At 43.4% G+C, this 23524-nt stretch overlaps 1 protein-coding gene and 1 pseudogene across 3 annotated transcripts; one reads left to right on the top strand and one right to left on the bottom strand.

Annotated features, from left to right (window-relative positions):
- LOC132388099 (zinc finger protein 850-like) overlaps window positions 1–2697 on the bottom strand; it is a 33204-nt pseudogene extending 30507 nt beyond the window's left edge.
- A 7087-nt stretch (window positions 2698–9784) lies between these two features.
- LOC132388096 (zinc finger protein 420-like) lies at window positions 9785–22831 on the top strand. 3 transcript variants are annotated; one of them, XM_059960452.1, is made up of 3 exons: window positions 9785–11345; window positions 12705–12851; window positions 18596–22831. In XM_059960452.1, the coding sequence occupies exon 3, from the start codon at window positions 19005–19007 to the stop codon at window positions 20628–20630; it is 1626 nt and encodes a 541-aa protein (XP_059816435.1). In that variant the 5' UTR covers window positions 9785–11345; window positions 12705–12851; window positions 18596–19004; the 3' UTR covers window positions 20631–22831. The 3 variants fall into 3 exon arrangements, with proteins under 3 accessions (XP_059816435.1, XP_059816434.1, XP_059816436.1); XM_059960451.1 differs by having other exon boundaries at window positions 12701–12851; XM_059960453.1 differs by lacking the exon at window positions 9785–11345 and adding an exon at window positions 11658–11720.
- Window positions 22832–23524: the final 693 nt, after the last annotated feature.

The following is a 23524-nucleotide window of genomic DNA, read 5'->3' as shown; positions in this document are numbered from 1 at the left end:
TCACATACACCTAAAAAAGGCTCTAAGCATAAACAAGGAAATTATGCAAACAACATTTCCAGAAAAGTTGGGATATTTTCCAAAATGCAATAAAAACAGAAATCTCTGATATGTTAATTCACATTTACCCTTATTTTACTGACAAAAGTACAAAGAAAAGATTTGCAATAGTTTTACTGATCAACTTAATTGTATTTTGTAATTACACAAATGTAGAATTTGATGGCTGCAACACAAACACACTCAACAAAAGTTGGGACAGAGGCATGATTACCATTGTGTTACATTACCTTTCCTTTTAATAACATTTTTGAATCGTTTTGGAAATGTGGATACTAATTGCAGTAGATTTGCAATTGGAAATTTTGTCCATTCTTGCTTGATGTAAGACTTCAGCTGCTCAACAGTCCGTGGTCTCCGTTGTCTGATTCTCCTCTTCAAGATGCGCCATATGTTTTCAACAGGAGATAGATCTGGACTGGCAGCAGGCCAGTCAAGCACATGCACTCTGTGTCTGCAAAGCCACACTGTTGTAGCCCGTGCGGAATGTGGTCTGGCATTGTCCTGCTGAAATAAGCATGGACGTCCCGGGAAGAGACGTCGCCCTGATGGCAACATATGTCTCTCTAAAATCCTAATATATGCCTTAGAGTCAGTGTTACCTTCACATACATGAAACTCACCCATGCCGTGGGCACTGATGCATCCCCATACCATCACAGATGCTGGCTTTTGTACCTTTCTCTGATAATAATCAGAATGGTCGTTTTCACCTTTGGCACAGAGAACTCAATGCCCATTTTTTTCTTAAAACTAGCTGAAATGTGGACTCATCTGACCACAGTTCCACAGTCTTTCAGTCCATCTGAGATGAGCTCAGGCCCAGAGAATTTGCTGGCGTTTCTGCATAGAGTTGATGTATGGCTTCCTCCTTGAGTAATACAGTTTCAAATTGAATTTCCGGATGGAGTGACGGACTGCATTAAGTGACAATTGTTTTCCGAAGTACTCCCAAGGCCAGATGGCTATAATTGTCACAATAGCATGACTGTTTCTTAGGCAGTGCCGCCTGAGGGCTTGAAGATCACGTGCATTCAACAGTGGTTTCCGACCTTGCCCTTCACGCACTGAGATGTCTCTGAATTCTCTGAATCTTTTCACAATATTATGTACTGTAGATATTGAAAGACCTAAATTCTCTCATGAATTTTGGCACAAAGGGGTGAGCCATGACCCATCCTTGCTTGCAAAGACTGAGCCTTTGATGGACGCTACTTTTATAACCAGTCATGATACCTCACCTGCTACCAATTAGCCTGCTTCATGTGGAGTCTTCCAAACCGGTGTTAATTGAATATTCTGTGCACTGTTCAATCTTATTTTAACTCTCCCAACTTTTGTTGAGTGTGTTGCAGCCATCAAATTCTAAATTTGTGTATATTTACAAAATACAATTAAGTTGGTCAGTAAAACTATTGAAAATCTTTTTTTTGTACTTTTGTCAGTTAAATAAAGGTTCACGTGAATTAACATATCACAGATTTTTGTTTTTATTGCATTTTAGAAAATATCTCAACTTTTTTGGAAATGGAGTTTGTACACTGCTTTGAGGATTTGTTGGAAGTATACAGAATTATAAGGGTATAGATAGAGGTATTTGCAAGCAGCATTTTCCACTGATGTTGGGTGGGATGACAAGCAGAAGTCATGGGTAAGTGACTTCACCATTTATACAATACAATACAGGCCCTTCGACCTACAATGCTGTGCCACATATTACTTACTTTTGAAATTACCTAGAGTTTCCCATAGTCCTCTATTTTTCTGCGCACCATGTACCAGAAGCCTCTTAAAAGACACGATTGCATCCGCCTTCATCACAGTCGCCGGCAGCCCATTCCAGACACTCATCACTCTGCGTAAAGAAACTCAGCCCTCGTGGTGATATCACGTGCCAGGACGTGACTGGACAGAGTTCTGAGAATGCGCAGAAATGAAGAATGATCGAGAAGCATGGCAGTGTAAAACGTGGTTTTGTTGCTGTTAAATAAAAGGTCAATTCTTCCCTAATATAGTTTGTTATGAGTAACCCACGGTCCGTATAAAGAACACAACACCCCTGACATCTCCTTCGTACCTGCTTCCAAGCACCTTAAAACTGTGCCCTCTCCACGGGTTTTCTCTTGTTTGTGATTGGAGGTAGAACAAAGAAGATTTTCTCAACTGGTGATGTAAAAGATTTTGTTCTCTTTCGCCGAGTTCCTAATCCTTGCATTTAAATAGCTGGATCTCAGCTCTGTTTGAGAGATCCATCGGTTCCCATTCCCTCAGCAGCCGGAAGCTTCCCAGGGCCTGTGTACGGATCGTGGGGCTGAGAGAAGGGGAAGACAGCAGGACTGTCCCGGGATTGTGGGTCACGGTGTCCGGCATCAGAGCAATTGTTCCACACTCGGTGTTTAAGATAGCCGCCCGTAGATTCATTCTTACCTTGAACGCTCCTGCTGAGTCCTTTTGTGTACAGCGCGCATGCGATCTGAATACGTCAACAACCTTGACGCCTGCGCATTTGATTGGTGGTTCAGAGGCAGAGAAATTTTAAACGCACTGTTTTATGGGTAATCACGGTGCCATAAAAAGTTCCTGCAAGCACCGGTTTTATGTCCACACCTCAGGGTTTTTTCTGTGTAGAAAACTCAGCAGCTCTTTTAACGTAGAAAGCGGCTCCCAAAAAACAATATCAACAGGATAAAACACAAACGATTCTGCAGTTGCTAGAAATACAGACACACACACACAAACCCACAATGCTGGTGGAACTGTGCAGTTCAGGCAGCAACTAAGCAGAGGAGTCCACAGTCTAGGCATGCTGAAGGGCTCGGCCTAAACGTTGTCTATTTATTCCTCTCCACATTTTCTGCCTGATATGTTGATTTCCTCCAGTATTTTGCAGAAATTAACCACTTTTTTTTCAATCAAGCAGTTTCCAAATGTGTCTGATCTTTCATTTGTAGCCACATCCTGCAGGTTCGGTTTGTCTTCTTCCTCCTCCTTGTAAACTCCAGGCCCCATCTCTTTCTGGAGCCCCAAATCCCTGACTGGCAACTTGGTTTCTGACTCTGCTCCATTCACTCGCTAGTCTGCTGTCAGACTTCAGATGTTCATTGTAACAACCCAGCAGTTCGAAGCGAAGACCTTTGAAATTAATGAGAGTGACCTAAAACGTTGAAAAGGGCGGGTAAGAAGGAGTTTAACCAACTTCGTCCTGAGCCCTGAACAACGTCACAACCACAGTGAGCTCATTGTCTTGTTCAGCCGGAGAAAATCATGCAGGAAATTCATGCAGGTGTATAAGATGATGAGAGGCATTGGTCGTGTGGATAGTCAGAGGCTTTTTCAGGTATTCAGATAGTCAGGGCATAAACGGCTAACACGAGGGGGAATAGGTTTAAGCTGCTTGGAGGTAGGTACAGGGGAGGCGTCAGAGCCAAGTTTTTTTTAAACAGAGAGTGATGTCTGTGTGGAATGCACCGCCAGCGTCGGTAGAGGCGGATAAAATAGGATCTTTTAAGAGACGCTTAGATAGGTACATGGAGCTTAGGAAATAGGTGGCTATGCGGTAGGGTAATTCTAGACAGTTAAGAGACTAAGTTACATGGTCGGTACGATATTGTGGGCCAAAGCATCAGTAATATGTTGTAGATTTCTATGTTTCTGTGAAATTCAAGGGAAATCTCCTATCCCACGGAGTAGTGACTAGTTGCAATCTGTCATCTCAGGGAGGGTGAGAGGGGAACGGCAGGGATAGATTTTAATATACTGATATGGAACAGAAAAATGGACAGGGATCAGCTGGGCCGAGTGGTCTCTCAAGTGAGACACGGGATTTGATACAAACTGATTTATCTTTCACAGCTCCACAATATTAAACACCAGTATAGTTTAAGGCTAACATCAGCAGAACCGACTCCTCCAATGCTCAGTGACCAGGGTTCAGTCCTGGGTGCGATGAGCAGCCGCAAGAACTGCAGAATCTGACAGTAACGGTCCCTCATAAACCTGCAGCTGCCTTCAGTCACCGTGATGGTGAAACATTTAACACGGAGCTGATGTGAACTTCCTCCCTGATGTGAAGTTGCTGGTGTTGCAGCAGCTGGGATGATTGAGTAAAACTCTTTGCTCACTCCGGACAGAAATGTGGCCTCTATTTATTGTGAACTCACCGGAGCATCACAAGGTGGGTTAACTGAATGAGTCTCTTCACACACACGGAGCAGGTGAACGGCCGCTTTCCAGTGCGAAGCTTTTAGTGTATCTGCGATGGCCGACTGAATCCCTTCCAAAATGAGAGCCAGTGAATGACGTCACAGTGCTCTGAACGTCATGGCGATATATCCAATCAGATCACGGACATGGACACGTGATCGGGCTCTCCTTGTCGCGAGTGGGGTGCTGTCTTCTCCAACATCTCCGCCTCCACATTCAAGGACCGGCGGCATTCAAGCGCTGGTGAACTGACAGATACAGCGGAACTAACGTGCTTGTGAGTCGCATAGACAATTCCTTTGCCTTTTCTACACTGTTAAAAGCTTACAAAGCACGTTGGAGGGTGAAGCTCAACATTTCAACTCAGGTAATTTTACTCTCCATGGTGCCTTCTGAAAAAAACTGTCACAGCTCAGAACAAGTTGGAGGAACAAGACTTCATCTTCTAACAGGCTACAGTTCCGGCATCAGGCTGAATATCAAACTCTCCGCTTCCCTCTCTGTATCAAAATGGATCATTCCTCCCCTTCATCAGTCTGTGACTTGGCTCAGTTTGTCTGTCTCCTTCGCATTCTGCGCATGCGCCACACACCCACTGAGATCACATTTTATTTACACGGCTGTGACTAGAGACTTTCTGATTATTATGTCCCTCCTGGTATTTGACGGTTGTGAACTCCGAGTCAGCAATGGTATTGACCCTCAGGAGTAGGTGATTAGGCTTTTTCGTTGGAGATCGATAAACTGCCGGTAGTGTGTGGCTGGATGAGTGGGTCATTTTCAGACTGGAAGGAGGTAGCGTTTGGAGTGCCCCAGAGATCAGTCCCTGACCATAGTTGTTCACAGTTTAATGTCCTGGCGGAGGCAGCGAGATGTGAGATGCCCCAGTCTGCTGGTGACGCAGAAAGATTGGAGTTGGGGGAGGGGAGGCTATTCACATGCAATTTCGTAGCTTTGCAATCAGTACATAGTGCACTGTGGGGCTGCAGTGGCGGGTTCCAATCTGCTAATTAGATCTGCTGACCACAGTACATTGATCGGCCGAATCCCAAATAATAACGAGACAGCGTATAGAGAAGAAGTCATCACCCCGACATAGTGGTGTCAAGAAAACAACTTCTCCCTCATTGTGACAAAAACACAGGAGCTGGTTGTGGATTACAGGAGGAATGGAGACAGGGAACAAATTCAACATTTCCAAGTCTGTTATTGACACAAATGCACATTTTAGTATTGATCATGACACAATGTATTTTAAATATCGTTAATGACATAAAACATATTTACAGATTGTTACTGACAGAGAATCGTATAACTTCTGTTCCGCGTATTTTCTGAATGTACTTGCCTGTGATGCTGCCACAAGTCAGTGTTTCTCTGTACCTGTACCTTCCCGTACTTGAGCACTTGGCAATAAATTCAACAGGACCTGAGAAATCTCAGTGAGATTTGATTAGTGATGATCATCTTGGCAGCTCGGTAGGTCGAATGTATGAGACAGTACACTGTTGAATGCAAAACCCTGAACAGTGTTGATGATTAGAGGGATCTTAGACTCCAAGTTCATCGCTCCCTGAAAGAGACTGCACAGATTGATCGGGTGGTTAAGAAGGCAAATGACATGGTTGTCTTTATTAGTTGAAGCATTGAGCTCAAAAGTCGGGAAGTTGTGTTGCGGCTGTTACGAGCCTGCGGTCGTACTGTGTCTGTTTCTTTAAGAGCGCCGGCGTGAGGAGGCGGGACTCTGACGTCAGTCACAGGCTGACAGCGCTGACTGTGGACTGAACCATCGGGGGGGGGGGGGGAGAGAGAGAGAGAGAGAGAGAGAGAGAGAGAGAGAGAGACTGCCTGCCTGCCTGCCTGCCTGCCTGACTGGAAAAGCTGATCGCTTCAGTTAGTCGCAGCTGAGGCTTGGAACTCTCCTATGCCCACAAGAGTGGGTTGATCATCGGTACACGGAACCACAACGAATGTCTGTGGCTGTCACTTCGTATAATCCATAGGAGTGGATTGTGGAATATCTTGTGTTAACCCTTGCCTGGGTATGTTGTGTGGTAACCCCTGGAAGACGGTATTCCTGTGACAGGTCACTTTCGCCGATAACTCGTATGTGGACGGATTCAACGGATATGAACTACGTCGACGGTTATTTTGATGTAACGGCCTTTTCTCTACGTTTCACCCTGGATTACAAATATCTCTCTCCCATAATTTATTCCGTGGATTACTGAACTTTCCTAATTTACCATCTCAAGACTCTGAGCTTTGTTCCCTCAGGCTCGATAGTCTGGGAGTTATATTTACACATCTATAACACTGCTAACTTTGCTTTATTTCGTTAAATTACTATGTTATAAGTAGATACTAATAAAGAGAATGGGTTTAACATCAAAACCAGACTCCAGTGTGAACTCTATTGCTGCTGGTTCGTTTCTAAAACGTTACAGTTCGTAACACAGTTTTATAAAACTAGTTAGACCACATCTGGAGTGTTTCATACAGTTCTGGCCGCCCCCATTCTCGGAAGGATGTCGGGGCTTTGGAGAGGGCGCAGAAGAGGTTTACCAGGACACTTTTGTAAATGGTTCTATTACCGGTATCTATAACTTGTTGATTGATTCTAGACAAGACTTCTTTGATAAAATAAAAAGAGCTTGGGAGGATGACCTAAATTGTCAGATTTCTGATGATAGGTGGAATAGAATTCTTAAACGGGTTAATAAATCATCTTTCTGTGCTCGCCATTCTCTTCTACAATTTAAAGTGGTTCATAAAGCTTAAGATTCTGAACAGAAGCTCTCCAGTTTTTACCCGAATGTTTCTCCACTTTGTAATAAATGCAACACAGCTGATGCCTCTTTAGTTTATATGATTTGGTTTGGCCCTACAATTGAAAAGTTTTGGTGGGAAGTATTCCATACCTTTTCACAACTTTTTTGGGTCCAATTTGACCCAAATCCCCCTTACTGCCTTGCTTGGTATACCTATCTTTTTAACTAAAAATTTTTTCGATCAAATTGACTCTCTTATTTCTTCCTTTATTTGGAACAATAAGAGACCACGAATTAATAAGTATAATTTACAAAGATCTGCAAAAGATGGTGAACTTGCACTTCCTAATTTAAGACTGTATTATTGGGCTGTGAATATTAGACATTTATGATTTTGGTTATATTGGCTTGATATTAAAACAAAAATCATTATGAGTTGATTTGGAATTAAAAGCTGTTAAACAATTTCATTTAACTTCAATATTAGCAGCTCCATTACCTTTACAGCTCTCCAAAATTCCAAATTTAAATCGTTACCCGGTTATTAAACTATTCTTATCGATTTGGGTTCAGTTTCGTTATTTTTTTTAAATTTGAAACAATTTAGTTGTCTAGTTTTTTATATCGAAACTTTTCATTTAAACCTTCAATAACTGACCCCATTTTTCTCCTATGGAACAATAAAGGGATCCATTCTTTTACAGATTTATTTTGTGATGGTCGATTGATGACCTTTGAAGGGCTAATTGACAAAATTTCTCTCGCTCATACACATTTTTTGGAATATGTTCAGTTTCGACATTTTTTACAACAATGCTTACCTAAGTTTCCATATTTACAAGACTCTGATTTGTTAGATAACATTTTGAAATTGAATCCCTTAGAGAAAGTTTCCATTGGCAGAATGTATAACTTATTTTTATTACAAATGAGAACCTATCACTAAAGATTAAACAATATTGGGAGAGAGAACTTAATATGACCTTTGTTAATGAAGATTGGCTTCGAGTTTTGAAAAACGGAAATTGTTCTTCTATATGTGCCAACCATTGTTTAATTCAATTTAAAATTGTTCACCGTTATTATTTAACAAAGGAGAGACTATCTAAAATATTTCCTCGTATAGACAAATACTGTGATATATATAAAACTGAAGTAGCTACTTTGTCACATATGTTCTGGCATGTTCATCATTAAAATCGTTTTGGAAATCTTTATTTCCAACAAAATCTAAAGCTCTGAAAATGAATTTACAACCTGATAGGTTGACTGTTCTATTTGGTATAGTTCCACATCATATTCAGGGTATTTCATCTCCAGATCAACATGTAATTGCATTGGTTACACTATTGACAAGAAGGGCTATTTTATTAAAACACAAAGATACTTCTTCCCTTGAATTAATTGAATGGTTTTCTCAAGGAATCTTATGTCTTATTTTGAAAAAAATTAGGAGAACTTTTGATCCTGGATTCGATTTTGAGAGAAGATGGTGTTCTTTGCCAAATATTATCATTTAATTTGAACTATGCTATATGGTTTCCTTCCAATTTTATTTTTTTATAAATATGAAATGGCGGTTGATGATTCTCTTTTTATATTTAGTTGATGGTTAAACGTGTTGCTCCGGGGGGTTGATTCCTAATGGGTTTTTCCCTTTTTTGTTGTTCGTGGGTCCCCCCTAGTTAGATGGGGTTCTTTATTTCCTTCTTTTTCCTATATATATTTTCCATTTTTATATTTTACGATTAGTTTTTTTCTTCAGCTTTATTAATTTTATACATATTAATCTACTGAAGTCTTGTTTCATTCTATAGCTGGAGAAGATTATGTACTAGTTAAAACGATTCTAAAAATGAAAAATGTAAATGACAAAACAACAATGTAACAAAGCATTATGGCTGCAGAGATAGTGCAGTGCAGATAGACATATGGTGCAGGGTCACGTCGAGTTACATTGTGAGGCCGAGTCCATTTTATCATTCATTTGGATTATGACCACAGACAGGAAGCCGTCCTTGAGCCGGGTTGTTCGCGCTTTAAGGCTTTTGTATCTCTTCCCCGATGGGGGAGCGGGTTTGCAGCGAGAATGTCCAGGTTGTGAGGATCTTTGAGTACGTGGCCTGCTTTTCCGAGGGAGGGGAATGTAGGAGGAGACCACGGAGTGGAGGCTTGTTTCTCTGATGTTCTCTGCAGTTCCTTGCAGTCATGGGCAGAGCAGTAGCCATACAAAGCCGTGAAGTATCGACAAGAAGCTCAGAGACCTCGGCCTTCACCCTGCCTTGTGTAGCTGGATCGTGGACTTCCTGTCAGATCGCCGGCAGGTGCTAAGTGTGGGCTCCCTCACCTCTCTCTCTCTCACCCTCAGCACACATACCCCACAGGGTTGTCTTCTTCCTCCCTCCTTTACTCTGTGCACCCAAGAGTTGTGTCGCCACCCACAGCTCCAATCTGCTAACTAAATTTGCTGACGACACTACACTGACTGGCCTAATCTCACATAATAACGAGGCAGCCTACAGAGAAGTCATCACCCCGACACAGTGGTGTCAAGAAAACAATCTCTCCCTCATTGTGACAAAAACAAAGGAGCTGGTTGTGGATTACAGGAGGAATGGAGACAGGGACCAAACTCAACATTTCCCAGTCTGTTATTGACACAAAATGCACATCTTATTATTGATCATGACATAATGTATTTTAAATATTGTTAATGACGTAAAACATGTTTATAGATTGTTACTGACAGAGAATCGTATAATTCGTGTTCCGTGTGTTATCTGAATGTACTTGCCTGTGATGCTGCCATAAGTCAGTGTTTCTCTGTACCTGTACCTTCCCGTTCTTGTGCAATTGGCAATAAATTCAACAGGTCCTGAGAAATCTCAGTGAGATTTGATTAGTGATGATCATCTTGGCAGCTCGGTAGGTCGAATGTATGCGACAGTACACCGTTAAATGCAAAATCCTGAACAGTGTTGATGATCAGAGGGATCTTGGACTCCAAGGAGGCGGGACTATGGACTGTGGACTGAACCATGAAAGAGAGAGAGAGCGATCTGCAGACAGGCAGTCGGCCAGTCTAAAGAGCGAGAGAGAGACTGGAAAAGCTGATCGCTTCAGTTAGTCGCAGCTGAGGCTTGGAACTCTCCTATGCCCACAAGAGTGGGTTGATCATCGGTACACGGAACCACAACGAATGTCTGTGGCTGTCACTTCGTATAATCCATAGGAGTGGATTGTGGAATATCTTGTGTTAACCCTTGCCTGGGTATGTTGTGTGGTAACCCCTGGAAGACGGTATTCCTGTGACAGGTCACTTTCGCTGATAACTCGTATGTGGACGGATTCAGCGGATAAGAACGTCGTCGATGGTTATTTTGAAGTAACGGCCTTTTCTCTACGTTTCACCCTGGATCACAAATATCTCTCTCCCATCATTTATTCCATGGATTACTGAACTTTCCTACTTTACCATCTCAAGACTCTAAGCTTTGTTCCATCAGCCTCGATAGTCTGGGAATTACATTTACACATATATACACTTAACACTTTCAACTTTCCTTCATTTCATTAAGTTACTATATACTAATAAAGAGAATGGTTTTAACATCAAAACCAGACTCCGGTGTGAAATCTATTGCTGCTGGTTCGTTTCTAAAACGTTACAGTTCGTAACACAGTTTTATAAAACTAGTTAGACCACATCTGGAGTGTTTCATACAGTTCTGGTCGCCCCCATTCTCGGAAGGATGTCGGGGCTTTGGAGAGGGCGCAGAAGAGGTTTACCAGGACACTGCCTGGATTAGAGGGCATGAGCTATAACGAGAGGCTGGACAAACTTGTGTTGTTTTCTCCAGAGCGGCGCAGGCTGGGGTGAGACTGGATGGACGATTATAAGATTACGAGAGGAATAGATAGAGTGGAGAGACGATATATTTTTCCTGGGGGTTGAAATGTCTAATACATTTAAGGTGAGAGGAGATGTGAGCGGCAAGTTTGCTTCTTTCCACAGACTAATGAGTAGCTGCAGTTTCTGCCTGGGAGAGGGGGGGAGGTGTCGCCAATCCTGACACGTGATCCCGTTTGCCCCTCCCATTTAACCGCAGATTGGCAGCATCTGCGCGTCTGTTTCCGAGGCCCCGCCTCCCGATGATGTAACAATCTCTTCGCGCATGTTCACAGTCTCCGGGTGGACGGTGTTATCCTCTCCGCTCAGAGCTGAAGTGGGTCGGCTGTGTTATCGGGAAAGACTTTCGTCTCTCCCGTCGGGATCACTGTCTGCGGGCCGAAGATATCACTTTCCCATCGGTGAGTATTGAGACCGATCCCGAGCGGGGAGATCCGATGTTGGCCGTGAGCCCCGAACTGAGGGCCAGGAATTCATTTGTTTCCCAACTGTCTGGGCTCGTCAGAAATGTGTCAACTCCACTTAATCTGCATTGAACGATCCAAACCAGGAGCCCAGGCTGTCTGTTTCCGCAGAATTGAAATGGAAGTCCGGCCGACAGGTCACGTGAGGCTGTGTGCCGCAGAATCGCCCCGCCCTCCGCGTCGTGACGCCAGATCACGTGGTGTGATTTTGGCCACTGTGTCCCATTAACTTCCCCGAACTCGTCTCGCTTCCTGAAGCTCCTCGCGTTTGTCCTGGAGCTGTATGGCTGTTGTGTCTTCTCCCGGACTGGGGTGGGTGAGAAAGGAGAACGTCCCAGGTTGTGGGGATCTTTGATTTCACTGCCTGCTTTACCGAGGGACTGGGAAGTCTGGGGGGAGAATGGTTCGAGCCTCAGCTCCACGCAGCAGAGCAGAGCCACACGTTACTCCTGCAAGCCCAGCGACCGCGGTCGGTCCAGTATAGACAAGACAAGATCTGTAATACAAATTTCCTGAAATGGTCCTGTTTTAATCTGGAAATGGAGTGATAGTATAACAGTAAAGGAAGCACAACTTGCTGGAACCAATTTGTCTTTTATCCCTGGAAATGTGGCCAATGCAGTTGTTGCTAATGAGGTTCACATGAATAATCTCATGATCGGTGTTACGTGTGAGGAGCATTTGATGGTTCTTGACCTGTGCTCGATGGAGTTCAGAGGGACGGTGTGGCTAAGTAAACCTACCGAATGCTGAAAAGCCTGGATACAGTGGGCATGGAGAGGATGTTTCCATCAGACAGGGAGTCTGTGATCTGACAGCACAGTCTCAGAATAAAGATGCTTCCCTTTAAAACTGAGATAAGAAATTTTTTTTGGCTAAAAGATGTCTGATATGTGGAATTTGTTGCCACAGAATTTGTTTGAGGCTGCCATTTGTGTATATTTGTGACAGATTAATATATTGATGATTGCTGAGTAGCTTCAGGGTTACAGGAGGAAGACAGGAATATGGTGTTGGAATAAAAATCAGCCCTGGTTGAATGGTGGGACAGACCAGATGGATCGAATCACCTGATTCTGTTCCTGTGTCTTGTGTCTTACCATGACTGAATGATGGCTCCTTATCCCGTATCGTCTGTGTCATGTGAGGGACAATAAAATATTGTTCACTGAGATCATTATATTTTCCTTCAATGTTTAAATTTCAGTGAGTTTTGTTCCTAGTAACATTAAGCAGAAATGTTTGGTCCTCCTTTTCATTGTTAACGTGCTTCATTATCTTTCATGTTAAAGTTAGACCTGCAGTGAGAGATTTATTGGAAGAAAAACCACGACTGAAGACAAGGGAACAGCAACAAGTGAACCAGCCCGAGAACTGAGAGCATAAACTGGAGAGAACCAATCTGACTCGGAGATTCCAGTGATTCAGTCAGGAGAAAGTTTGGTGAGTCTCATTTACTCAAACACTGGTCCTTTAGACATTACATACCTGTGCAAAGGAAGGTACAAAATAGTTGGGAGTGAGACAGAATGTGCCCAGACGAACCAGTTATGCCAGAACCCGTCAGACCCAGTTGTGAAGAAGCCCCCCACCTCCAATATTCCCTTTAAACTTTTTGCCCTTCACCCTTAACCCATGTCCTCTGGGTTTTCTTCTCCCCTAGCCTCAGTGGAAAAAGCCTGCTTGCATTCACTCTATCTATACCCATCCTAATTTTATACACCTCTATCAAATCACCCCTCATTCTCCTACGCTCCAGGGAATAAAGTCCTAACCTATTCAACCTTTCTCTGTAACTCAGTTTCTCAAGTCCCAGCAACATCCTTGTCTCTGCACTCTTTCAACCTTATTAATATTCTTCCTGTAATTCGGTGACCAAAACTGCACACAATACTCCAAATTCCCCCTCACTAATGCAATATACAACCTCACCATTACATTCCAACTCATATACTCAGAACTTTGATTTATAAAGGCCAAAGTACCAAAAGCTCTCTTTACTACCCTATCTACATGTGATGCCACTTTTAGGGAATTTTGTATCAGTATTCCTAGATCCCTCTGTTCTAGTGCACCCCTCAGTGCCCTACCATTTATCTTGTATGTTCTGCCTTGGTTTGACCTTCCGAAGTGCAATACCTCACACTTGTCTGTATTAAACTCCATCTACCATTTTTCCAGCTGGTTCAGATCCCTCTGCAAGCTTTGAAAACCTTCCTCACTGTGCACTACACCTCCAATCTTTGTATCATCAACAAATTTGCTGATCCAATTTACCAAATTATTATCCAGATCATTGATACAGATGACAAATAACATTGGACCCAGCACTGATCCCTGTGGCACACCACCAGTCACAGTCCTCCACTCAAAGTAGCAATCCTCCACTACCACTCTCTGACTTCTCCCTTTCTCAGTTCCCATTCAAATTTACTACCTCACCATGTATACCTAGTGAATGAATCTTCGTAACTAACCTCCCATGCGGGACCTTGTCAAAGGCCTTACTGAAGTCCATGTAAACATCCACTGCCTTGCCTTCATCCACTTTCCTTGTAACCGCCTCGAAAATCTCTAATATATTTGTTAAACATGACCTACCATGCACAAAGCTGTGTTGACTCTCCCTAATATGTCCCTGTCTATCTAAATAATTGACGATCCTATCTCTTAGTACTCTTTCCAATAATTTACCCATGACCGACATCAAACTTACCAGCCTATAATTTCCCACATTACTTTTAGAGCCTGCTTTAAACAACGGAACAACATGAGCTATCCTCCAAATCTCTGGCACCTCACCCGTAGATAATGATATTTAAATATATCTGCCAGGGCCCCTGCAATTTCAACACTAGTCTCCTTCAGGGTCCCAAGGAATAACCTGTCAGGTCCTGGAAATTTATCTACTCGCCTCAAGGTAGCAAGCACCTCTTCCTCATCTATCTGTATAGGTTCCATGACCTCAATACTTGTTTGCCTTATTTCCATTGACTCCATGCCAGTTTCCTTAGTAAATTCAGACACAAACAAAAAAAAACATTTAACATCTCCCCAATTTCTTTTGGTTCCATACATAGCCGACCACTCTGATCTTCAAGAAGACCAATTTGATTCCTTAACTATCCTTTTGCTATTACTAAACCTGTGGAAGCTCTTACTGTCCTTCACCTTGAATGCCAACGCTACCTCATGTCTTCTTTCAGCCCTCCTGATTTCTTCCTGAAGTATTTTTTTGCACTTCCTATACTACTCAAGTACCTTGTTTGCTCCCTGTTTCTTACACATGTCATGCATCTCTCTCTTCTTTATCAGAGTCCCAATATCCATCGAGAACCAAGGTTCCTTATTCTTATTCACTTTGGCTTTAATCCTGAGACTTTGTTCCCAGGGTGTCCTCATGGGCCGTCCAGAAATGATTTCAGCTGGTGACAACCCTGTTTTCCCCTGTGGGGTAACCCTCATGTGGATTCGGGCTAATGGTCGGACCTCCAACCAAGTGAGTCCAGTCTCCACTGTTAGTCTGGCCAGTTTACTCTTCAGAGTGCCATTGGCTCTTTCCACTCTGCCAGCAGCCCGTGGGTGGTGTACACAGTGGAATTGTTGCTTGATAGCTAGTTTGTTACATACCCATTTGTTTACTTTCACCACAAAGTGTGGGCCATTGTCAGAGCTCAGCATCTCTGGCAGGCCGTAGTGGGAATTATTTCCCGTAGTCATGTACGTGAATATGTGTGTTCCGTGTCATCGAACCCAGACAGAGTGATTGTAGCGTATGATAGCTGGAATCCCTTTTCCAATACTATTTCCTGATCGAGAGTGGTTGTGATTGCCCCCACATCAGCCATAAACAGAAATGAAATTCCAGCAACTTGCAATATTACATTGGGCACTTCCTCAGGGGTGGAACTCACAGTAGGAGGCATCCTTGCTTGTCAATTTCTAAACGGGTTGTTGTCCCCACCTGTCCGTTGGTAGGTTTTTGTTCCCATTTCTGATCCCCAGATGTCGCCCACTCACATCCTCCTTTCCACTGAACATAGTCACCTTTAATATTAGTTCCCTTCAGGGTTGATCAGGATTCGAAAGTCGGGTCAGAATGATATGTCAAAGCTCATCACATTCGATTTCGGTCATTGTCAGGCCAATCCATATTATTTGTTTTAATCATGTTGGCTAACTCAGTTGGTAAGCATTGGAGCAGTAGGGTATTGAACTGGGGGGACAGATTCCAATCATTAAATGTTTGGTCTCCTGTGCAGGTGCCGTAGCAGGCCACAAATCACTCCCAATAGTCTGGTCCTGATTCCCCAGGCTTAGGTTTGCATTCAAGTACTTTAGTGATGTTTACAGGTTGTTGGAGAGCCCTTTCCAAGGCTTGAATAATCTGGCCTGTCTGTTCATTCTCATTATGTTTTCCCACCTGTAACTCCTGATAGCTTTGGTATCTCAAATCTGCCTTCCATTTTCACCCCTCGTCATGCAGCAGAGACCAAATAAATCTTGTGGAGTCGCAGTAAACATTTTTGTACTGCGGACGCACTGAGCAAACTGTGCTGGGTTTTCTCTTCTGTCTGGGGCCTGATTCATGATCATTATCATTTCTTGAGGCTTCCAGGGTGCATACACAGGAATCACTGAGGGCTCTCCCTCCTCCTGCTCGTGGATTGGGCAGCATTCGGGTGGGTAATTGTCTTTGTGGAGCCATTAACTCTGTGGTTTTATTGGATTCTTCCCTCCCTGTCTCGAAATAATCCTCAGTATTCCCATTCGGGATCTGAGCATAAAGAGAACCTCCCTTCCCTGTTTCCCGAGCAGTCACCATTGGGGTTTTGGGGCAATGGGTGCACTTGGCCCCTGGCAAGGTAGGAGAGGTACGGGTGGTGCCCACTCCTCATCATGGTCACTGTCCTCAAACAGGGTTGGTATGACAGACATGGGTTTGGGATCCCTTGTTTCCCTATCAGTATGTAATGAAACCCAATTTCCTTTGGGATCAATAAAGTATATCTGTCTGTCTGTCTGATGTTCCTGCCCTTCTCTCCTATCTAGGCCGGCCTTGGTTTGCTTACTTTGTTTTTCCTGCTCTCGTTTTCGGCATCCATGCACCCATTCACACTTCACTTTTAGCATCACCCAACCTTTGCAGGTCATACCTCTATCCCATTGTCACATGCATTCTTACTCCAACTTGCTAATAACATACCGTTCCACTGCACATCTGCTTTTCCTTCCATTCCCTTTACCACAATTTCCACTTCATTCCACAGTTCATTTTCCATATCAAATTTACTGCTTGTTCTCATGAGGTAATATCCCAGGTTCCCCCCCAGTGGCCACATATTGTTCCCCAATTTCTTATTCAGCGCTGCACTCAACATTTGAAAATCGTTTTCCTTGTCTGGAAAACTCTAAATCGACTGCAATTGACCCATGTTCTCTTTGTCATTTACTCGGCACAAAGCCTCCTGCTCAATTATCAATCGGGTAACTTTACCCGGCTGGCACATCCTGCGCAATTGATTAATTTACATGGCAGATCTGCCTCCTGCCACGAGGGACTGTACCTGCGAAGGAACTAACGGACAGCGACAAAAATTAAAATAACTATTGGGCACCCGGTCAGTCTCTGCAGTCCCCAGAGTGGTCCAGCCATTTGCTCAGCCCGTCTGCTTGGCACTCCCTGTATTGGGATCCTGTTCATGATGACAAATGTTAAAAGTTGAATCCAAATAATACACAGAAGCCCAGTTTCCTATCATCACCACAGTTTATTGTGCATTCTCCTGCAGGAGTTTGAGACCCAGTTGTCAAAGGGAAGGCATGCAAGCACTGCCACTATCTTAGCAAGTGGACTGACTTGTTATTGACTCAGGTTACAGCTGTATACTTGTACATAGCAAGCCCATACATTACTTTTGCAAGATGTTATTTGAACTGGTACACCCAACAAGTCTGTTGGTGCAAAACGTAATTATTAGAATTGAGAGTTTGCTAAATCAAGGTTTTAGTTACAGGTGGATGTACTGTCCAGTCCTTGTCAGTTATTCCCTTTGCAAGGCCCTGGCTTAATTTCAAACAGAAGTTCATTCCTGTCCTATCACTGAGTCCTCCTCCATTTACTCAAACAAGAGAACAATCGTTATCAGCTAATGTATAATGTTATCAGCTAATGAGAGTACAATGTATAATGTTATCAGTTCTCAGTGTGTCTCTCTGCAAGCTGCAGAGAACTGGTATTGAGCCTGTCTTAGCTAAATGCTGAAGACTGAGTTCACTTCAGTTCAAAATTCCTATTCAGTACCAATTATTCTTTTAGTCAGAGATTACATAGGTTCAAAATGATTTTTTTTTAATATATCCTCAATTCCTCTGGTGGGTTCAGCGGAAATATTTATGTCCAATATAGAAACTGGTGTTACCTGTGTGTGTTGTGGCGATGCAAAAGTTGCTGGAGAATTTGCAAGTGGGAAGAAGTGGAGTGATATTTGCAAATCTGACTTTTTAAAGCATAGTTTAGTAAGCAAACCACATATGGACAATGTGCAAAAGCTTTGGTGAGAAAATCCTTCATTACCTGTTACAGGTCTGCTACATAGGTTGTGTGAACGTGCAGATGAACTCAATCACGTATAATGTGGTATGTCCTTATTTATCTTAAGACCCTTTTTTAGGTGTATAAGATGATGAGGGGCATTGATTGTGTGCATAGCCAGAGGATATTTTCCCAGAGCTGAAATGGCTCACAAAAGGGAGCAGAGTTTTAAGATGCTTGGAAATCGATGCTGAGGGGATGTCAGGGTAAGTTTTTTTTACACAGAGAGTGGTGGGTGCATGGAATGCGCTGCTGGCTTTTTGTGTGTGAGTATTTAAGTTGCTGTGGGGCCAGGCACCCATGCAGCTCAGTAAACAGGGAAAAATATCAATGGAGAGAGTCAAACTGAGTCAGGTCACAGTTTGGAGATGGCAGAAATCCCCCATTCTTAGAGACACAGGAAGAACATCTGAGAGTTTAGTGGTCATTCCAGATACCAGCTCTCTGCCCAGTTAGAAGATGATTTCTCTCTCCAACTCGGGTTGAACTTCACTGTAAGAGTGTGTTGCCAGATCACACCGTGACAACTCAAGTGATCTCATCTGAAATGTTGTCCTACACCCATTGATGGATTTTGTATATCTTTTTACAGGTTAAAAATGACAAAGAATTAATCTATGGGAATCTCGAACACCACACACCAGTTTTGCTGTCTCTATCCAGATATTTAAGAAGCGGAACAAAGGATTTCCTCGATCATCCTTCCTGCTCAGACTGTGGGGAGGGATTCACTCAATCATCTGACTGACTGGCACGCCTGACATTTTAAACAAGGGAGGAAACCCATTCATCTTCTTAGACAGTCGGAATGAATTCATTTGGAAATTTCAACTGAAGGGACATCACCAAGTTGACACTGGGACGAGGCCATTCACCTACTCTGTGAGTGAGAAGGAATTCAGTCGGTCTTCCCACCTGTGGACACACCAGTATATCACACCGGGCAGAGGCTGGTCATCTGCTAAATTTGTGGGGAAGGATTCACACGGTCATCTGACTTCATGGCTCACCAGCGGGTTCACACTGAGGAGCGGCCGTTCACCTGCTCAGACTGTGGGAAGGGATTCACTCGGTCATCCGACCTACTGGGACATAAGTTTGTTCACACTGGGGAGAGGCCGTTCCTCTGCTCATTCTGCGGGAAGGGATTCATTTCATCATCCAACCTGAAGGTACATGAGCGAGTTCACACTGGGGAGAAGCCATACACCTGCTCAGACTGTGGGAAGAGATTCACTTGCTCATCGGAACTGAAGGTACATCAGCGAATTCACACTGGGGAGCGGCCGTTCACCTGCTCAGACTGTGGGAAGGGATTCACTCAGTCATATCAGCTGAAGGTACATCAGAGAGTTCACACTGGAGAGAGGCCATTCACCTGCTCAGACTGTGGGAAGGGCTTCACTCGGTCAATCGACCTCCTGGGACACAAGTTGGTTCACACTCAGGAGAGGCCGTTCATCTGTACAGACTGTGGGAAGGGATTCACTGCGTCATCTCAACTACAGAGACACCAGCGAGTTCACACCGGGGAGAGGCCATTCACCTGCTCAGAATGTGGGAAGGGATTCAGTCGATCATGTCAACTACAGACACACCGGCAAGTTCACACTGGCGAGAGGCCGTTCATCTGCTCGGAATGTTCAAAGGGATTCACTCAGGCATCTCACCTACTGAGACACCAGCGAGTTCACACTGGAGAGAGGCCATTCACCTGCTCAGACTGTGGGAAGGGATTCATTTGCTCATCCCAACTGAAGGGACATCAGCGAGTTCACACTGGAGAGAACCCATTCACCTGCTCAGACTGTGGGAATGGATTCACTTGCTTTTCCCAAATGAAGGTACATCAGCGAGTTCACACTGGAGAGAGGCCGTTCACCTGCTCAGACTGTGGAAAGGGATTCACTCGGTCATCCCATCTGAAGGAACATCAGCGAATTCACATTCGGGACAGGCCATTCACCTGCTCAGACTGTGGGAAGGGATTCACTCAGTCACACGAATTACTGGTACACAAGTCAGTTCATACTGGGGAGTGGCCATTCACCTGCTCAGACTGTGGGAAGGGATTCACTCTGTCACACGCACTACTGGTACACCAGTCAGTTCACACTGGGGAGAGGCCGTTCAACTGCTCAGTCTGTGGGAAGGGATTCACTTGCTCATCCCAAATGAAGGTACATCAGCGAGTTCACACTGGAGAGAGGCCGTTCATCTGCTCAGACTGTGGGAAAGGATGCACTAGTTCATCCCAACTGAAGGTACATCAACGAATTCACACTGGGGAGAAACCGTTTACCTGCTCAGACTGTGGGAAGGGATTCACTTGTTCATCCCAACTGAAGGTACATCAGCGAATTCACACTGGGGAGAAGCCATTTACCTGCTCAGACTGTGGGAAGGGATTCACTAGTTCATCCCAACTGAAGGTACATCAGCGAATTCACACTGGGGAGAAGCCATTTACCTGCTCAGACTGTGGGAAGGGATTCACTTGTTCACCCCAACTGAAGGTACATCAGCGAATTCACACTGGGGAGAAGCCGTTTACCTGCTCAGACTGTGGGAAGCGATTCACTCAGTCATTTCAACTACAGAGACACCAGCGAGTTCATACTGATTAGAGGCTGATCAACTGATCAGACTTTGGGAAAAGTTTCTCTCGGCCAAATCAACCAAATTGTGCATCATTGAGTTCATACTAGGAAGAGGCAGTTCACCTGCTGTGAATGTGGAAAGGGATTCATTCACTTATCTATCCTTACGACACACTACCTGGTTCACAATGGGAAGAGGCAAATCAGCTGCTGTGAACGTGGAAATGGAGTCATTCATCTAACCTGATGTAAATCTCGCTTCGGCTAGCAGCTTAATATATGGGGGCGATAGCCACTCAGCCCGGTCAAACATAAGAAATCTCGTTTGGGTGGATGCTGTGTGGTGTGTCCCATGTTATAACTAAGTACCCTGAAATAACAAATGATACACAGTATGTGATTTAATGATTGATCTTTATAATTCATTCTTTGACTATAGGGTTAGTAAAGAAATCAAAAGAAAAAAGGGCCCCCTCTCTCCGTTCACATCTTCTCATCTCTCCCCAGCAAAAAAACACAATAATCTCTCTTCCAGACTCACAAGAAAAAAAAAATTCTGCCATCGGAAAGCCTTGCACTCCAAAACCCTGTTATCACTAGTCATAACCTAAATATTGCTGCTACAGAGAAACCATTACATCAGCAGTGAAACCTTACAGCGTGTTACACTTGTGACAGACTAGCGGGTTCACACTGGGGAGAAAGTTTCAAAAAGCTTCATGCTGGATATTTGTCCATCACCATTGCTGAATGCTATTTTGAGAGTGACTGTAAGTGCTGAACTCTGCGATTATTGCTGCTGCTCACCACACCCAGTTCTGCACCCTGGTCACTGGGGATGGGAGGAGATTCTCCTGCTGCACATTCAACTTTACTGGGACAGGAGTTTAATATTCTGCATCTGAGACAAATAAATCTGTTCCATTTTAAACCCTGTCCTTGGTACTTACTGAATTTACATTACACCTATTGTACAGTAGAGAGTCACCACAGGCTGGCTGAACCCTGCCAGTGATTCTGTTCCAGGACAGTCCTCTTAAATCTTCCCCTGTTGTTCACCTCTTCCTCTGTCTGTAGTGATGGGTTCCAAACAGTCACCAATCTGTTTGTGAAGAGGTTTCCCTTGAATTCTCTGCAGACTGAAGAAGTTAAGCTGACTGCAGTTCTGTCTGAGATGTTCTTTACCCCTGAAATCTCTGGACTGAGGAAGAATTAATTTTGGAGTTACCCTCCTTACTCATGGCTCATTACCACATTATTGGTCATTTTCTCTGCTTCTAAAGGGTTGTTAGAAAACACCACTGTCTTCCAAAGACTGAAAGCAGAATGGTAAGCAGGATGTTCAATGGAGCAGGGTCAGAAACCAGAGACAAATCTGCACAGGGCAGAGTTTGGGGCTCTGGAAGATGGTTGGGGTAAGAACATATGATGAGGAGAAGGGAATCAGCAGTGGGGTATGGCAACAAATGACAGAGTAGCAACATTTGGAAGCAGATTGATGGAGAAAATCTTTTGGTGGTTTGACTGATAACAAACTATACCCGTGTGACATCTATGTGTTTGGAATGGTTTCAATTATTGAGGGTGTTGTTCCTGCTTGTTTATCCTGTAATATTATGTCTGGATAGTTATTATAGATTGTCCTATCTGTAACAATGTATTGATTATCATATCATTTGTAAGATTTTGACTCTGAAACTGGATCAGGCTTGAACTTACAGGCTTGTCTGAAGTGATGGAGGGCAATCATGAGTCAGTATTTTAAAGCAAGAATTTGCTGAATGATATTTTATCTTTATAAGTAATCAGTTTGAGTTAAATTCCTGCTGGATCCTGGAATGTGTTGGATTGTGTCTGGTTTCTCTTGGCATTTCCAGCACTTACTGCTTTCAATACAAACAATATTGTATGTATTTTTGATTTTATTTTCCCCTTTTGTTAACCAGCTTGTCTTGTATTCCTGCAAGGAACCCCTCTGTTTCTGGTAAGAGGAGTCCAACTGTCAGTCAGGTGCTCGATGCTTCCTTGTCAACATCTCATCTGCTGAGATTGTTGCGATGCCATACTCATACCACCTGCTAATGATTTCTTCCAGAGTGATGATTTATTTTTCTGAGTTGGCCTCTCAGTTAATTTTTCTGATCTGTATTCCGTATCACAACTGTATATACACACATGGAGTGCTGAATCCAGTTCATTTTTCTTGAAAATATAGAAGTTTTATCTGACTGTTGTGTGATCTTTCCTCGTGTGTTATTCCTGTTCCTCCTTCTGTCCAGGGTCGTGTTAATCTAAGTGAGTTTCAGTGTAAATACTCTTTTCTAAAGCTTTCTAAAGTTCTTATTTACCTTTGTAAGTTGTACTGATTGAAATGGGACAAATATATTTTTCTTATTAATAAGTCAATGCCGGTATTGAAGAAAGTGTTTATTGCCTTTGTTGTATTTGTTAACTAGTGAGCTCTGTTTGACAAGACTTCTTAAGGTGTGAACTACATTTTTTCAAATGTTTTCCCTATTTTGCACTACGTTCTATTTCTTTGCTTGTTGATATTCCAGATATGTGGGTATCAAGAGTCCTGGTGAAGGGTCTTGGCCTGAAATGTTGATTCCCATCCATAGATGCTGCCTGACATGCTGAGCTCCTCCAGCACTTTGTGTGTAGTTCTCTAGATTTCTAGCATCTGCAGGTCCTCTTGTTTCTCAGATACTTATATATTTATTGAAAGAACAAGACAAGAACAAGCTGGTAGTGGGGTTGTGTGGCTCTGTTGGTAAAATATTAGATACAATCATTAGAAAGTGGTGGCAAAGGGTTGGAAGTTGTAGAATTAAAGAGCAGCAAATGTAAAAAAAAAATCCCTAATGGGAATTGTACAGAGACCTTCAAACAGTAGTAAGAATGAGGTCCTGAAATTACAA

The sequence above is a fragment of the Hypanus sabinus genome, unplaced genomic scaffold, assembly GCF_030144855.1.
Source record: "Hypanus sabinus isolate sHypSab1 unplaced genomic scaffold, sHypSab1.hap1 scaffold_264, whole genome shotgun sequence".
Classification (NCBI taxonomy): Eukaryota; Metazoa; Chordata; class Chondrichthyes; order Myliobatiformes; family Dasyatidae; genus Hypanus; species Hypanus sabinus.
This window is presented reverse-complemented; position numbering and strand designations above follow the sequence as displayed.